Source organism: Hypanus sabinus, chromosome 14 (genome assembly GCF_030144855.1).
Source record: "Hypanus sabinus isolate sHypSab1 chromosome 14, sHypSab1.hap1, whole genome shotgun sequence".
In the NCBI taxonomy this organism is placed as follows: domain Eukaryota; kingdom Metazoa; phylum Chordata; class Chondrichthyes; order Myliobatiformes; family Dasyatidae; genus Hypanus; species Hypanus sabinus.
The window spans coordinates 107,600,566-107,618,922 of record NC_082719.1 but is presented as its reverse complement, the minus strand read 5'-3'; the positions used below and the strand labels follow the sequence as shown (position 1 = coordinate 107,618,922).

At 42.3% G+C, this 18,357-nt stretch overlaps 1 protein-coding gene across 1 annotated transcript in view; it reads right to left on the bottom strand.

The window, feature by feature from the left end:
- The window catches only part of loxhd1b (lipoxygenase homology PLAT domains 1b), a 388,496-nt gene that overhangs the window by 232,162 nt on the left and 137,977 nt on the right, over nucleotides 1-18,357 (bottom strand). Inside the window, exons 10-13 of the mRNA XM_059989781.1 lie at nucleotides 12,725-12,909; nucleotides 5,953-6,051; nucleotides 3,616-3,764; nucleotides 83-206 (exon numbers count right to left, since the gene is read on the bottom strand). Coding sequence (XP_059845764.1) covers nucleotides 83-206; nucleotides 3,616-3,764; nucleotides 5,953-6,051; nucleotides 12,725-12,909 — 557 coding nt within the window. The remainder of the gene's footprint in view (nucleotides 1-82; nucleotides 207-3,615; nucleotides 3,765-5,952; nucleotides 6,052-12,724; nucleotides 12,910-18,357) is intronic.

Below are 18,357 nucleotides of genomic sequence, written 5' to 3'. Positions count from 1 at the left end.
TTAAAAGATGATTAAACTTTTAAATTAAAGATCTGCTTTTCTGTAAATAAGTGCTACAAGAATGTCAAAAGTCAGTTCTCACCTGTTGTTTGACTTCCTCCAACTAAAATGTCACGTTGAATTTTACCGTCATCTTCATCCACTGCAAACCATCGGTTTACAGGGAACTCCACCACTGTTTTATTTCCAATGTCATCAATGATTACCTGGAAAGTAGAAAGCAGAAGCCGACAGTGTAACAGGGCACAGACAGTTCACCAAAGTTGCCCATCATCGTTCAAATGTACAACCGTACCTCTCCAAAGGGTAAACAGGAGCCAATTGACTTGGGTATAGTCCACAGACAATTCACCACAATTGCCCATCTTAGTACTAAGCCTGGCAGAACCATTTCTACTAATAGAAGAAAGGGCAAAGGCGGATTACTGGCATCTTTGAGCAGATGAGACTTGTCAGCTATGGTGGCAGCTCATCTTGGAGAAGGAAAACTCTGACCTCAAACCTTCACTGACTTGCGGCTACACCCACTCATGGGGAAGGCTCCAGAATGCATTTACCAAAACGCATTATTGTACATTTCCCAGCACTGTATTCCATCTGCCACTTTTTTGCCCATTCTTTCAATTTGTCTAAGTTCTGCTGCAATCACATTGCTTCCTCAGCACTACGTACCCCTCCAGTTATCATCATAACATCTGTAAACTTTGCCACAAAGCCATCAATTCCATTATCTAAATCAATGGCAAACAATGTAAAAAGTAATGGTCCCAATACTGACTCCTGAGGAACACCACCAGTAACTGGCAGCCAACTAGAAAAGGCCCCCTTTATTCCCGCTCACTCCCTCCTGCTGTCATCCATTCCTCTATCCATGCCAGTAGCTTTCCTGTAACAACATAGGATTTTATCTTGTTAAGCAGCCTCATGTGAGACACCTTATCAAACACCTCTGAAAATCCAAGTAATTGAAATTCACTGCCTCTCCTTTGTCCACACTGGGTCATGTTAGCTTCTAACTAAATCTAAGACTGAACATGAGAATGAACGAAAGACATAATGTCTTTTGGACAGGTTGAGGGTTCAGAAATTGGACTCACCAGTTTGCTGATACAAATACAGTAACTAACTCAGAATCTCCAGTATTGCTGCCCTCTAGTGTTCACTTGGTAGAAGAACGAGCTGGACCAGGACCATCTGCACTCATGCCATTCTGGGATCTCTACTATATTATTTTTCTTTTTATATGTTTTTCTGCATTTATAATCATATGAGCTATTTGTGCATTGTGCTCTGTGCTTTGGTGATATTTTCAGTGGAGGAACTCTGCTTTGTCTGTCTGTATTCACAAACAGTTGAATGATAATTAATTTGAACGAGATATCCTGCCCTCAGAAAGAACTTCCAGTGAACTAATGCACTCATATAGCTGGGAAATAATTGTTGTATAAGATGTTGGTGAGGCCTTGTTTGGAGTATTATGTGCAGTTCTACAGGATAGATGTAAAAAAGTTTGAAAGAAAGTATAAAACATTTACAAAGATGTTGCTGGGACTTGAGGACCTGAGTTACAGGCAGAAGTTGAATAGGTTAGGACTTTATTCCCTGGAGGGGAGGAGAATGAGAGCAGATTTGATAGAGGGATACAAAATTATGAGGGGTAGAGATCGGGTAAATGGAAGCAGGCTTTTTCCACTGAGATTACAACTAGAGGTCATGGGTTAAGGGTGAAAGGTGAAATCTTTAAGGGGAACATGAGGGGGATTGCTCCAGAGTGGACAATAAGTGACATGTTCTTGTTTGACATGCAACTCCATTTTGAGAAGTTTGTCTACAGAACGTCCCTTCGAAAGGAGAAGAGACAGATAATAGGTAAGATAATCTTGTGTGCTGTAATGTGAATTACCCAAATCCATACCATGCTGTGCCAGACATAGAGATATAGAACACTAGTGCACAGAAACAGGCCATTCAGCCCATCTAGTACATGCCAACCCATTATTCTGCCGTCCCATCTATCTGCACCGAGACCATAGCGCTTCATACCCCTCCCATCCATGTACCTATCCAAACTTCTTTAAACCATTGAAATCAACTCCACATTCAACACTTCCCCAGACAAACAAGAGAAAATCTGCAGATGCTGGAAATCAAAGCAACACACACAAAACGCTGGAGGAACTCAGAAGGCCAGGCAGCATCTATGGAAAAGAGTACAGTTGACGTTTCGGGCCGAGACCCTTCAGCAGGCCTGGAGAAAAAAAGAAAGAGAAATTTCCCCTGGCAGCTTGTTCCACATTCCCACCACCCCCTGAGTAAAGAAGTTCCCTCTCATGTTCCCCTTAAACATTTCACTTTTCAAAATCAAGAGAAAATCTGCAAATGCTGGAAATTCAAAGCAACACACACAAAATGTTGGTCAGGCAGCATCTATGGAAATGAACAAACAGCTGACGTTACAGGTCAAGATGCTTCTTCATGAAACTTTTCACCTTTCACCCTTAAACCTAATTGTAGTCTCACCCAATGTTGGTGGTAAAAGTCTACCTGCATTTACCCTAGATGTGGAAAGGATGTTTCCCGTGGTGGGAGAGTCTCAGACAAGAGGACACAGCCTTTCAAAACAGAGATGCGGAGAAATTTCTTTAGTCAGAGGGTGGTGAATTTGTGGATTTTTTGCCTCATGCAGCTGTGGAAGTCAGGTCATTGGGTGTATTTAAGGCAGAGATTGATAGGTTCTCGATTGGACATGGCATCAAAGGTTATGGGAAGAAGGCCGAGAACTGGGATTAAGGAAGAAATTTTTAAAAAGGATCAGCCATGATTGAATGGTGGAGCAGACGCGATGGGCCAGATGGCCTAATTCTGCTTCCATGTCTTATGGTCTTATCCTATCTATACCTCTCATAACAACACACACAAAAAATGCTGGTGGAACACAGCAGGCCAGGCAGCATCTATAAGGAGAAGCGCTGTTGACGTTTCGAGCCCAGACCCTTCGACAGGACTGACGAAGGGTCTCAGCCCAAAATGTCGACAGCGCTTCTCCTTATAGATGCTGCCTGGCCTGCTGCGTTCCACCAGCATTTGTTGTGTGTGTTGCTTGAATTTCCAGCATCTGTAGATTTCCTCGTGTATACCTCTCATAATTTTGTACACCGCTATCAAATCTCCCCTCATTCTCCTACGCTCTACCTACTCGTCCTTTTCCTATAATTCAGGTCCTCAAATCCTGGCAACATCCTTGTAACTTTTCTCTGCACTCTTTCAATCTTATTGACATCTTTCCTGTAGGTAGGTGATCAGAACTGTGCATAATCCTCCAAATTAGGCCTCACCAATATCTTATACAACTTGAACATAACATCCCAACTCCTGTACTCAATATTTTGATTGATAAAGGCCAATGTGTCTAAAGCGTTCTTTACAAACCTATCTACCTTGACACTATTTTCAAGGGTTTGTGGACCTGTATTCCCAGCAAGTATTCCCTTTATTCTTGAGAGACGTTGGTCACACTAAACAACGTAAAGGTCAAAAGTCATAATAAGAACAAGAAAGTAATGAGAAGCTTGCTGTGAATGTTGGCCCTTTTATTTCTGGCGAAACACAAGGTACCTTGTCCAGAAACCACCCGGCTGAGGAACCTTTGCCATTGTGACCAATGGTAATTTTCTTCAGACGTCCAAGGTTGGGTGCTTCGATAGTGAACTTGTCTTCATTTCCTCTTTCAAAGTTGTCTTTGTCATTGTCCAGTCGTCTCTCCCCTAAAGAAAACTAAACTTAAAATGAAAAATTTACGAACACAAAGATGACTTTATTCTAAACACAAAGATTCTACAGATGTTGGGAATCCAGAACAATCATCCTAACCCAGATTATCACTTCATCTTGGCAGCCTCACATTTACACATCCAATCATCATCTCTTGCTCTCAGTTTATTACATATCCAATCATCATCTTTCTCTCTTTCTCAGTTTATTACACATCCAATCAACCAATGGTTCAAAGTTCATCTGCATCTTCCTTAAATTCCCCCAGTGATCCATAACACTTTGGGTTAGACAACTGCAGACAATTAGTGCACTCTGCGAGAATAATTTTCCATGAACCCTTAAGCTAGAATTTACTGGGACTCCCCAACTGGTGAAATCATCTCAGCCTCTGGCCTGGTCGTGCCCCCCAGGATACTGTACACCCCAGTGCAAGGGGATTGGTTACAGTAAAATGGGAGATTGGAAATCTCTGTGAGTCAGCACAAGGACCAAATGCCCTAAATAGGCAAACGGAAATATAAATAATGAAATGGAAAGGATGTTGAGCTGGAATGATAACCCAGATTTCCAGCAGCTGCAGGTTTTTCATTTCCAAGAAGACTATAAAACTTAGGAGCAGAACTAGGCCTTTTTGGCCCATCGAGTCTGCTCTGCCAATTCATCATGGCTGGCTTATTATCATCTCAACCCCATTCTCCTGATTTCTCCCTGTAACCTTCTTTATTTATTATTTCTTTCTGTATTTGCTCAGTTTGTTCTTTTTCGATCTCATTATTATTATTATTATTAATATCAACATGATAAGATTAATACATAGATAGTGGGATTACAAACTTTCAAAGTTAAACTGAACATGAAAGGATACACAAGCAATAATTACAATATAGTTAAGTCTTCCCAAATCATGAATGATACAAATATCATATAAACAGAACAAAACTAGATATATCATATATAAAAAAAACAGAAAAGAGAAAAAGAAAAAAAATTAACCCTAAGAAAAACTAATCTAACAACCTAACACTAATAAAGAGAAAAAAAGGAGAAAAAAACGAAAAGGAAAAAAAATATATTAAATAATGGGCTGTTTATAGTATCCATTAAAAAAGTACAAAATCATCGGTGTCGCCAACTCCGATCCTCTCAACATATGTATAATCAAAACCGAGAAAACAAATAGGATTGGAACAGGGTCAAATTACATCATATGAAAATACTGAATACATGGTCTCCATGTCTTTTCAAAATTAATAGAAGAGTCAAATACAACACTTCTAATTTTCTCCAAATTTAGACATCACAAATTTAGACAAATAAACAAATTTAGACATAATTGCTCAGTTTGCGCCTTTTGCACATTGGTTGTTTATTCGTCCTGTTGGGTGTGGTCTTTCATTGATTCTGTTCTGTTTCTTGTATTCACTGTGAACACCCACCATAAACTGAATTTATTTTTATTTATTTTTGAGGGAGAGCACAGAATAAACAATAAAACCGTAAGACATAACAGCTGAATTAAGCCATTCAGCCCATTGAGTCTTTTTATACCATTCCATTATGGCTGATTTATTATCCCTGTCAACCTTTCTCCTGCTTTTTCCCCGTAACCTTTGATTCCCTGACTAAGCTCAACCTCAACTTCAAATATACCCAATGAATTGGCTTCCACAGCCATCTATAGCAATGAACTCCACAGATTCACCACCTTCTGGTGGAAGAAATTCCATCTCATCTCTGTTCTAAATGGACATCATTCTGTTATAAGGCTGTGCCCTCTGGTGCTAAACTCCCCACGATAGGAAACATCCTCTCCACATCCACTCTGTTTAGCCCTTTTAATATTCAATAGGTTTCAGTGAGATCCTGCCCCCTCCCCATATTTCGAAACACCAGTGAGTAGAGGCCCAGAACCGTCAAATACTCCTCATATGTTAACCCTTTCATTCCCGGAATCATTCTGTGAACTTGCTCTCTAATGCCAGCACATCATTTCTTAGATAAGGGGCCCAAATTGCTCACAGTACCCCGAGTGCAGATGAACCAATGCCGTGAGAACCCTTAGCATCACATCCTTGTTTTGCTTTGCTAGTCCTCTCGATATGAATGCTAACATTGTATTTGCTTTCTTTCCTCAATGTTCTCAGTAAAGCAGATTGGTTAGAAATACACAACAGTTACCTGTGTCCCCATTTTCACCGAAAATGTTAATGAAAACGTCAGCATCTGTGCCACTGCCTTTGACATCACCAGTGAAGACACTCACAATGTATTTGTTCACTGAGGAAAGAGAGTGAAAAGATGTTAGCAGATGATGCTCTTGTGTGTTACCCACAATGAGACCATTACATAATTGTTAATTACAATTATTAATGCAAACTAATCCAAACTACAAATGCTCAAGATTAGGCAGGTTTGTTTGGGGAGGGCACAGAAGAGGGTTACCAGGATTTTCCCTGGATTAGAGGGCATGTGCTATCATGAGAGGCTGGACAAAACTGGGTTGCTTTCTCTGGAGCAGCAGAGGCTGAAGAGAGATCTAACAGAGGTTCATAGGATTATGAGAGACATAGATAGAGAAGACAGATGGTATCTTTTTCCCAGCGTTGAAATGTCTAATACCAGAGGGCATGTATTTAAGCTGAGGGGGTAATTTTAAAGGAGATGTGAGGGGCAAGATTTTTTTTTACACACAGAGAGTGGTGGGTGACTGGATCGTGCTGCCTAGGGTGGGGTAGGGGCAGAAACATTAGAGACTTTTAAGAGATGTTTAGATAGGCACATGTATGTGAGGAAACTGAAAGCATATGGACATTGTGTAGGCAGAGGAGATTAATTCAGATTGCCATTTGATTACTAATTTATCTGGTTCAGCATGACACTGTGGGCTGGAGGGCCTGTTCCTGTGCTGTACTGTTCTATGTTCTAGCTGATAGATGTATGGAAAAAAACACTTTGACTGAGTGGAAAGCACATGGAACTGGTACATACATATTGTAACTAGAGTGAGGATTCAACAATCTTTTAAATCCTTTACCATCAGGCAGAACGTACCATAGCATTAGGACAAGAACTGTTAGAATGGGAAACAGCTCCCTCCTTCAGGCCGTGAGACCACTGAACTCCCTGCCACCATCCAGGTCTCATCACATATGAAGCACCAGTAGCGTTATACTGTTTACTTTTTCATTTCTGTTGTAAATGCACCTTATTATTTGCTAATTTATTTGTGGTAATATTACTTTCTGTTAGGTGTGTGAATTATATATATTATGTTGTTCCACCTTGATCCAGAGGAACATTGTTTCATTTGATGGTATACATGCATATGGTTGTACATGATTTATATTTACTGTGCTGTTGTACCTTGGTCCAGAGGAATGGTGTTTCGTTTGATGATATACATGTGTACGGTTCAATTTAAGTTATATTTACCATGTTGTACCTTGGTCCCGAGGAGCAATGTTTCGTTTGATGGTATACATGTGTACAGTTGTACATGATTTATATTTACTGTGTTGTTGTACCTTGGTCCAGAGGAATGGTGTTTCGTTTGATGATATACATGCGTACGGTTCAATTTAAGTTATATTTACCATGTTGTACCTTGGTCCCGAGGAGCAATGTTTCGTTTGATGGTATACATGTGTACAGTTGTACATGATTTATATTTACTGTGTTGTTGTACCTTGGTCCAGAGGAATGGTGTTTCGTTTGATGGTATACATGCGTACGATTGTATGTGAGTTATATTTACTGTGCTGTTGTACCTTGGTCCAGAGGAGCAATGTTTCATTTGATGGTATACATGTGTACGGTTCTACGTGAGTTATATTAACTGTGATGCTGTACCGTGTACCTTGCCAGACCAAGTGATCCAGTGGGTGGCAAAAGGATAAACCCTCGAACCACTGGAAATCATGAAAATTGTTAGCCACAACATCAAAGGCTTCAGCCACAGTAAAGCAGAAATCCTGGCAAACTTAAGACCGGACATCTTGTGCATACAGGAAGCTTATAGGCTGATGACTTTAATAGCCATAGCACCGACTGAGGATACGAAGATGACAATGCAAATGGAGCAGTTGTATCATGGGCTCTAAACAACAGCCTTGAGCTACTATACGAGTAGCACACCCCCTACCTTTACTAGTGCCAGATGGAGAAAAGGATACAACCCAGACCTTGCCTTTGTTACCTCGGCAAACTCCAACCTCTTCACACGAACAGTCCTCCAACATACACCCAAATCCCAACACCGCCCAGTCCAGGTAGAATCCCTTCCAGTTCTGAGTCCTGTACCGTCAAAGTAGCTACCAAGATTTAACCTGAGAAAAGTGAATTGGACATCTTTCGCAGAATCCCTTGATCAACTTATCGATACCATACCACCAGAACCTGATCATTATGATGAATTTGTCTGACTAATCTGGAGAGTAGTGCAGCAGAACACACCTAGAGGCTGCAGAACCAAATATATTCAGGGATTGACTAGTGATATCAAACAAAGTTATGATGAGTATGTCAACTTATACGACCAAGACCCATTTGGTCAAGACACAATTGAAATGGGAGAGCAACACACACAAAATGCTGGTGGAACGCAGCAGGCCAGGCAGCATCTAGAAGGAGAAGTGCTGTCAACGTTTCGGGCCGAGATCCTTCGTCAGAAAGGAAAGATAGTAAGAGATTTGAAAGTAGGAGGGGGAGAGGGAAATTGCAAAATGATAGGAGAAGACCGGGGTGGGTGGGTGAAGCTGAGAGCCAGAAAGGTGATTGGCGAAAGGGATACAGAGCTGGAGAAGGGAAAGGATCATGGGACGGGAGGCCTAGGGAGAAAGAAAGGGGGAGGGGAGCACCCGAGAGAGACGGAGAACAGGCAGAGTGATGGGCAGGGAGAGAAAGAAAAAAGGGAGGGGGGAAAAGAACTAAATATGTCAGGGATGGGGTAAGAAGGGGTGGAGGGGCATTAACGGAAGTTAGAGAAGTCAATGTTCATGCCATCAGGTTGGAGGCTACCCAGCCGGTATATAAGATGTCGTTCCTCCAACCTGAGTGTGGCTTCATCTTGACAGTAGAGGAGGCCATGGAGGCCATTTTTTTTCTTTCTCTCTCTGCCCATCACTCTGTCTGTTCTCCATCTCCCTCTGATGCTCCCCTCCCCCTTTCTTTCTCCCTAGGCCTCCCGTCCCATGGTCCTTTCCTTTCTCCAGCTCTGTATCCCTTTCCCCAATCACCTTTCTGGCTCTCAGCTTCACCCACCCCGGTCTTCTCCTATCATTTTGCAATTTCCCCCTCCCCCTCCTACTTTCAAATCTCTTACTTTCCTTTCCTTTCAGTTAGTCCTGACGAAGGGTCTCGGCCCGAAACATCAGCAGCGCTTCTCCCTATAGATGCTGCCTGGCCTGCTGCGTTCCACCAGCATTTTGTGTGTGTTGCCTCAATGAGACAAACTAGGAAAGAAGGACTTTTGTTCTGCAGTTGTTCCATAACTGTTCAGTACACGTTTGATACTTGTTTGATCCTGAGGTGCCGGGCGTCTGCACCAGCGGTGCGTCGCAGGTTTTGTCCGTCAGTTTACAATTGACACTCGTGCGCTATGGAGTTGTGCTTTGTTCATCCTTTGTGAACGTTTGCAGTTTTGTACTTTTTGAAAATTAAGCCAATTTAATTCAATTACCCATCACAGTGCAAAAGAAAAGCAGAAAGTGATAGTAAACGTGAATTCAGTGAACAGTGGGGAAATGAGTTCTTATTTATAGAGGGTTTGTCAGGAAAACTATTGTGCATTGTTTGTGAAAACACTATCACATAACAGAAGATGTGATCTTAATAGACACTATAAAATGCAACATCAGACTGAAACAGAAGGAAAACTGAAGCTAGTGCTTGGGTCTGAGTTATGGAAAGAATATGTGATTAAGATAACGGAAGAAATCAAAAGACAAAATATATTTGTTAAAAGTCTCATTAAGGTAAGTAATGTTTATCTTGTTTTTGTATTAAATCAATCTATCATGTAAAATGCTAAAAAAGTCTATATTAACATTTTTACAAGAACTGAATGGGGGTACAAGAGCTGTATAGCATATCTGAACTTATGTGAGAAAAAATTGACGCATGGAATATAAAAGGTTGGCCACCCCTGGTGGTGGTGTGACTTTGTTGGTAAGAGATGGAATTACATCTTTAGAAAGAGGAGACATTGGGTCAGAGAATGTTGAATCTTCGTGAGTGGAGTTAAGAAGCTGTAAGGGTAAAAATTCATATGGGAATAATATATAGGCCTCCAAATAGTAGCCAGGATGTGTGATTGAGACTACAAGGGTAGCTGGAAAAGGCACGTAATAAGGATAATGTCACAATTGTAAGAGGGGGGACTTCAATATGAAAGAGGATTGGAAAAATCAGGTTGGTGTCAGCTCACAAGAGAGGGAATTTGTTGAATGCCTACGAGATCGCTTTTTAGAACAACATGTGCTTTAGCCTATTTGGAGAAAGGCTATCTTAGATTGGGTGTTGTGTAATAGCCAAGAACCTATTAGGGAAGGTAACGAAACCCTCAGCAGCCAGTGATTAGGATATGATTGAATTCATATTGCAATTTGAGAGGAAGAAGCATAAGTCAGATGTATCAGTAACACAATGAAATAAAGGGAATTACAAAGGCATGAGAGAGGAACTTGCCCAGTTAATTTGGAGGATGACACTAGCAGGGATGATGGCAGTGCAAAGGTGGCTGACGTTTCTGTAAATAGTTCTCAAGGCACAGTATAGATATGTGCCACAGAGGGAGAAGTTCTCAAATGGCAGTGGTAGCCAACCATGGCTGACAAGAGAAATCAAGGACTACATAAAAGTCCAGGAAAGGGCATATAATGTAGAAAAAGTGAGTGTTAAGTTGGATGATTGGGAAGCTCTTAAAATCCAACAAAAAACAACTAAAAACTCTGCAAGAAGGGAAAAGGCGAGATATGAGGGCAAAGTAGCCAATAATAATAAGCAGGATACTACAAGTTTTTTCAGTTATTATGAAACGTTATAAGATAAAGGCAGGAAATACGTTTCCAAAGGTGAGACTAGAACTAGGGGACATAGCCTCAAGATCTGGGAAGTGACTTTAGGATGGAAATGAGAAGGAATTACTTTTCCCAGAGGGTGGTGAATCTGTGGAATTCTCTGCCCAATGAAGCAGTGGGGGCTACCTCAGTAAATATATCTAAGACAAGTTTGGATAGATTTTTGCATAGTAGGGGAATTAAGGATTATGGGGAAAAGGCAGGTAGGTGGAGATGAGTCCATGGCCAGATCAGCCATGATCTTATTGAATACTGGCTTGACGGGCCAGACGGCCAGCTCCTGCTCCTATTTCTTATGAACAGAATATAAAAACAAGGTGATAATGCTGAGCCTTTATAAGAAACTGGTCAGGTGGCACTTGGAGTATAGTCAACAGTTTTAAGGCTATAAGACCATAAGATATAGGAAGTAGGCCATTTGGCCCATCGAGTCTGCTCCACCACTCAATCATGGGTTGATCCAATTCTTCCAGTCATCCCCACTCCCCTGCCTTCACCCCATACCCTTTGATGCCCTGGCTAATCAAGACCCTATCTATCTCTGCACTAAATACGCCCAATGACTTGGCTTCCACAGCCACTCGTGGCAACAAATTCCACAGATTTACCACCCTCTTACTAAAGTAATTTCCCCGTATCTCTGTTCCAAATGGACATATTTCAATCCTGAAGTTGTGCCCTCTTGTCCTAGATTCCCCTACCATGGGAAATAACTTTGCCAAATCTAATCTGTTCAGACCTTTTAACATTTGGAATGTTTCTATGAGATCCCTCCCTCATTCACCTGAACTCCAGGGAAAACAGCCCAAGAGCTACCAGACGTTCCTCATATGGTAACTCTTTCATTCCTGGAATAATTCTCATGAATCTTCTCGGAACCCTCTCCAATGTCAGTATATCCTTTCTAAAATAAGCAGCCTGAAACTGCACACAATACTCCAAGTGTGGTCAGAAGGCAGTGGAGGCAAATTCTCTGGATGCTTTCAAGAAAGAATTAGATAGAGCTCTTAAAGATAGCGGAGTCAAGGGATATGGGGAGAAGGCAGGAATGGGGTACTGATTGTGGATGATCAGCCATGATCGCAGTGAATGGTGGTGTTGGCTCAAAGGTCTGAATGGCCTACTCCTGCGTCTATTGTCTATTGCCAAGCGACTAAACCTTCTTGACCAGTCTCCCATTCAGGACCTTGTCAACTGCCTTGCTAAAATCCATGCAGACAACATTCACTGCCTTGCCTTCATCTACTTCCCGATAATTTCCTTGAAAATCTCAGGGTAGCAAACACCTCCTCCTCTGTATTCTGTGCAGGGTCTATGAAATTGGTATCACTTTGCCTCACTTCTTTAGACTCTGTATCCACCTCCTGAGTAAATACTAATGCAAAGAATGCATTTAAAATCACTCCCTACCCCATCTGTTTTGGCTCCACACATCAATTACAATTCTGGTCTTCCAGAGGACCAATTTTGTTCCTTGCAATCCTTTTGCTCTTAACATATCTGTAGAATCCCTTAGGATTCTCCTTCACCTAGTCTGCTAGAGAAACATCATGTCTTTTTTAGCCTTCCTGATTTCTTTCTCTAGTGTCTTCATTCCCCTCCCCGTACCTTTTCATTCTGGCATCTTCCCACTTCTTTTCCAGTTCTGATGAAGGGTCTTGGCCCAAGACGTTGACTATTTAATCATTTCCATGAATGCTGCCTGACCTGTTGAGTTCCTCCAATATTTTGTAGGTGCTGTGCTGAAGAAAACATTGCAGTTTTGGGAATATTGGGCAATAGTCTGATGTGGGAAGGTGGGTGGCCTGAATCTTTCTTGTTACTGAATGCTTTATAACAGTTGAATGCAATAACAAGAGTGGTCCATGACTTACGTTTAGGTACATCCATTGGGTTCAAACTGCCAAGCAGGTCACGGACGTAGAGACCATCTCCTTCCTCCTTGCTCAGCCACTGGTTACAGGGGAAGTAGAAACGGAGATGAGGGCGATTCATGTCAGTGATGACAAGCCGATCCAAGAACCAACTGGCACTCATTCCTGTGTTGTCATGTTCGATCCTAATGGATTTGACGGCACATGGGATGAGAGAAAGAACAAGACATCATCAGCACAGACTGGCAAGACAGATTCATCTCTGTGGATGATGGCTCCCCCTGCACCGTGTGCTTGACAGTCTCTGACACCCGGTTCTGTTCTCATCAACTGCGTCACCATGGCAATGTAGCGCCTAGTGCGGCACTATTACAACTTGGGCGTCAGTTCAGAGTTCAATTCCAGCATCCTCTGTAAGGAGTTTGTATATTCTCCCTGTAAGTTTGTGGGTTTCCTTTGTATGCACCAGTTTTCCTCCCACAGTCCAAAGACATACCAGTTAATAGGTTAATTGGTCATTGTAAGTTGTCCTCTGATTGGCTAGAGCTAAATAGGTGGATTGCTGTGCAGTGCAGCCTGGTGGCCGGGAGGGCCTGTTCACTGCTGTGTCTCTGAATCCATACATACATCATCCATACATACATACATCATCCATACATAGCTAGCTAGATGAATGAGTTAATGAATAACTAAACAAAACAAATCAGGCACACAGATAGGTCTTTGTGGGTGGTGTACGGGGCCTATCAGCAGCATCAACAGAGCTTTATGAAGAGGTATTTCTCGCAAATCGGTGGCGGTTATTTAAAAAGGAGAGCTTTTGTGGATGTTTGTCCATTGTACGGAGCCTATCAACAGCGTCAACAGAGCTCTATAAACTAAATAACATTACAGAAGGGATAACTGGAGCGGCCATTCTTGGGCCATTCTAGGCCAATGGCGAGAGTAGAAGCGACAGGCTTTGGCTCAAAGGAGGCTTTGGCTAGGAAGAGGCGTCAGCTCTGTGTAAAGCGTCTGTTAATGTTTCCTTTTTGTTTTTTCCTCCCTTTCTGTACCATTTAAATGGCTGTGCTGTGCTCCTCGTGCCAGATGTTGGAAAACTGAGAGACCCAGAGGCTCCCGGGGAACTACATCTGCGAGAAGTGCATCCAGCTGCAGCTCCTTGACGACCATGTTAGGGATCTGAAGCAGCAGATGGATGACCTTCGGCTTGTATGGGAGAGTGAGGATATAATTGATCAAAGTTATACGGAAGTAGTCACCTCGAGGTTATAGGAGGTGAGTAGCTGGGTGACTGTCAAGAGAAATGGAAATAGGCAGTGAGAGCAGAGCACCCCTGTGACCATTCCCCTCAAAAACAAGTATACCACTTTGGATATTTTTGTGGGGGATGACCTCCCAGGAGAATGTCACAGTGACCGGGTTACAGGCACTAACCATGATCCATGGTGCAGCAGGGAAAGAGAAAGAAGAAGGGAGTGGTAGTGATAGGGGTCTCGATAGTGAAGGGACCGGCAGGAGATTCTGTGGATGTGAACGGGACACCTGGATGTTATGTTACCTCCCAGGTGCCAGGGTCAGGAATGTCTCAGATCATGTCCACAATGTTTTGGAGAGGGAGGGGGAGCAGCCAAATGTCTTGGTACATTTTGGTACTAATGACACAGGAAGGAAAAGCAATGAGGTCCTGAAAAGAGAATTTAGAGAGCTAGGTAGAAAGCTGAGAAACAGGACCTCCCGGAGAGTAATTTCAGGATTGCTACCTATGCCACGCACCAGTGAGGGTAGGAACAGTATGATTTGGCAGATAAATGCATGGCTGAGAAACTGGTGCTGGGGGCAGGGCTTCAGGCTTTTGGATAATTGGGATTTCTTCCAGTTGCCTCACTACAGGAAAGATGTGGAAACTATAGAAATGGTGCAGAGGAGATTTACAAGGATGTGCCTGGACTGGGGAGCATGCCTTATGAAAGCGGGTTGAGTGAACTCAGCCTTTTCTCCTTGGAGTGACAGAGGATGAGAGGTGACCTGATAGAGGTGTACAAGATAATGAGAGGCATTGATTGTGTGGATAGTCAGAGGCTTTTTCCCAAGGCTGTGATGGCTGCCACAAGAGGGCACAGGTTTAAGGTGCTGGGGAGTAGGTACAGAGGAGATATCAGGGGTAAGTTTTTTTACTCAGAGAGTGGTGAGTGCGTGGAATGGGCTACTGGCAATGGTGGTGGAGGCGGATATGATCGGGTCTCTTAAGAGACTTTTAAATAGGTACATGGAGATTAGAATAATAGAGGGCTATGGGTAACCCTTGTAATTTCTAAGGTGGGGACATGTTTGGCACAACCTTCTGGGCCAAAGGGCCTGTATTTTGCTGTAGGTTTTCTATGTTTCTAGGGGAGGTATGACATGTTCAAAAGTGACGGGTTGCACCTGAACCCGAGGGGGACCAATATTCTTGTGAGCAGGTTTATTAGAGCTGTTGGGGAGGGTTTAAACTAATTTGGCAGGTGGGTAGGAACTGGCGTGAAGGGACTCAGGATAGGACGGATGGTAAAAAAGTAAAGACAGCGTGCAGTCAGACTGTCAGGAAGGGCAGGCAGGTGATGGGGCTGAGATGTAGCCAACAGGCTGAGTATCAAACCATTAGGCATGCAGAATCAGAAAGGATAGTAAATACGGTACTCAAGGTGCTGTATCTAAATGCTCTTGATAAGAAATAAGGCAGATAATCTTGTTGCAATATTACAGATTGTCAGGTATCATGTGGCTATCGCTGAATTGTGGCTGAAGGATGGTAGTAGCTGGGAACTGAAGATCCAAGGTTACATGTTATATCAAAGGGATAGGAAGGTAGGCAGAGGGGGTGCTGTGGATCTGCTGGTAAAGAATGGCATCAAATCATTAGAACGATGTGAGATAGGATCGGAAGATGTTGAATCCTTGTGGGTTGACTTAAGAAACTGCAAGTGTAAAAGTATGTTGATGACAATTATATACAGGCCTCCCAACAGTATCTGGGAGGTGGATGACAGGTTGTAACAGGAAATAGAAAAGGCAAGTCAAAAGGGCAATGTTATGGTAGCCATATAACCATATAACAATTACAGCACAGAAACAGGCCATCTCGGCCCTTCTAGTCCATGCCGAATGCTTACTCTCACCTAGTCTTACCGACCTGCACTCAGCCTATAACCCTCCATTCCTTTCCTGTCCATATACCTACCCAATTTTACTTTAAATGACAATATCGAACCTGCCTCTACCACTTCTACTGGAAGCTCGTTCCACACAGCTACCACTCTCTTGAGTAAAGAAATTCCCCCTCGTGTTACCCTTAAACTTTTGCCCCCTCTCAACTCATGTCCTCTTGTTTGTATATCCCCTACCCTCAATGGAAAAAGCCTATCCACATCAACTCTCTCTATCTCCCTCATAATTTTAAATACCTCTATCAAGTTCCCCCTCAACCTTCTAGGCTCCAAGGAATAAAGACCTAACTTGTTCAACCTTTCTCTGTAACTCAGGTGCTGAAACCCAGGTAACATTCTTGTAAATCTTCTCTGTACTCTCTCTATTTTGTTGACATCTTTCCTATAATTTGGTGACTAGAACTGTACACAATACTCCAAATTTGGCCTCACCAATGCCTTGTACAATTTTAACATTACATCCCAACTCCTATTCTCGATGCTCTGATTTATAAAGGCCAACATACCAAAAGCTTTCTTCACCACCCTATCCACATGAGATTCCACCTTCAGGGAACTATGCACCATTATTCCTAAATCACTCTGTTCTGCTGCATTCTTCTATGCCCTACCATTTACCATGTATGTCCTATTTGGATTATTCCTGCCAAAATGTAGCACCACACACCAAACTCCATCTGCCAGCTTTCAGCCCACTCTTCTAACTGGCCTAAATCTCTTTGCAAACTTTGAAAACCTACTTCATTATCCACAACGCCACCTACCTTAGTATCATCTGCATACTTACTAATCCAATTTAGCACCCCATCATCCTGATCATTAATGTATATGACAAACAACACTGGACCCAGTACAGATCCCTGAGGCACACCACTAGTCACCGGCCTCCAACCTGACAAACAGTTATCCACCACTACTCTCTGGCATCTCCCATCCAGCCATTGTTGAATCCATTTTATTACTTCAATATTAACACCTAACAATTGAACCTTCCTAACTAACCTTCCATGCGGAACCTTGTCAAAGGCCTTACTGAAGTCCATATAGACAACATCCACTGCTTTACCCTCGTCAACTTTCCTAGTAACCTCTTCAAAAAATTCAATAAGGTTTGTCAAACATGACTTTCCACGCACATCATGGGTGATCTCAACATTCAGGTCCAATGGGAAAATCAGGTTGGTAATGGATCTCAAGAGAATGAGTTTGTTGAATGCCTAAGAGATGGCTTTTTAGAGCAGTTTGTCATTGAGCCTAGGGAGATTAGGGAGCTTAAGGTAAAAGAACCAATAGGAACCAGTGATCACAAAATGATTGAGCCCAACTTGAAATTTGATAGGGAGAAAGGAAAGTCTGATGTAGCAGTATTTCAGTGGAGTAAAGGAAATTACAGTGGTATGAGAGAGGAGTTGCCAAAATAAATTGGAAGGAGCTACTGGCAGGGATGACAGCAGAGCAGCAATGGTGTGTGCTTCTGGGAAAAATGAGGAAGGTGCAAGACATATGTCTTCCAAAAACAAAGAAACACTCAGATGGTAAAATAGTACAACCATGGCTGACAAGGGAAGTCGAAGCTATTGTAAAAGCAAAAGAAAGGGCATACGACAAAGCAAAAATTTGTGAGAAGAGAGAGGATTGGGATGTTTTTAAAAAGCTACAGAGAGCAACTAAACAAATCATTAGAAGGGAAAGGATGAAATATGAAAGCAAGCTAGCAAATAATATCAAAGTGGATAGCAAAAGCTTTTTCAAGTATGTTAAAAATAAAAGAAATGAGAGTGGATATAGGACCACTGAAAATGAGGCAGGAGAAATAATAATAGGGACAAGGAAATGGCTGATGAACGAATGAGTATTTTGCATTTGTCTTCACTGTGGAGAACACTAGCAGTGTGCCTGATGTTGTAATGTGTGAAGGAAGAGAAGTGGATGCAGTTACTATTACAAAGGAGAAGGTGCTCAAAAAGCTGAAAGACTTAAAGGTACATAAGTCACCCAGACCAGAGGAACTGCACCCTAGGGTTCTGAAGGAGGAAGCGTTAGAGATTGTGGTGGCATTCTTTCAAAAATCATTTCACTCTGGCATGGTGCCAGAGGACTGGAAAATTGCAAATGTCACTCCATTCTTTAAGAAAGGAGGAAGGCAACAGAAAGGAAATTATAGACCAGTTAGCCTGACCTCAGTGGTTGTGAAGAGTCATTTGGTAAAACAAGACAAAGTCAGCATAGTTTCCTTCAGGGAAAATAGAGCCTGATGAACCTGCTGGATTTATTTGAGGAAATTACAAGTAGGATAGATAAAGGGGATGCAGTGGATATTGTATATTTGGTAGGAGGCAGCGAGTGGGAATAAAAGGATCCTTTTCTGGTTGGCTGCCAGTGACTAGTGATGTTCCACAGGGGTCAGTTTTGGGACCACTTCTTTTT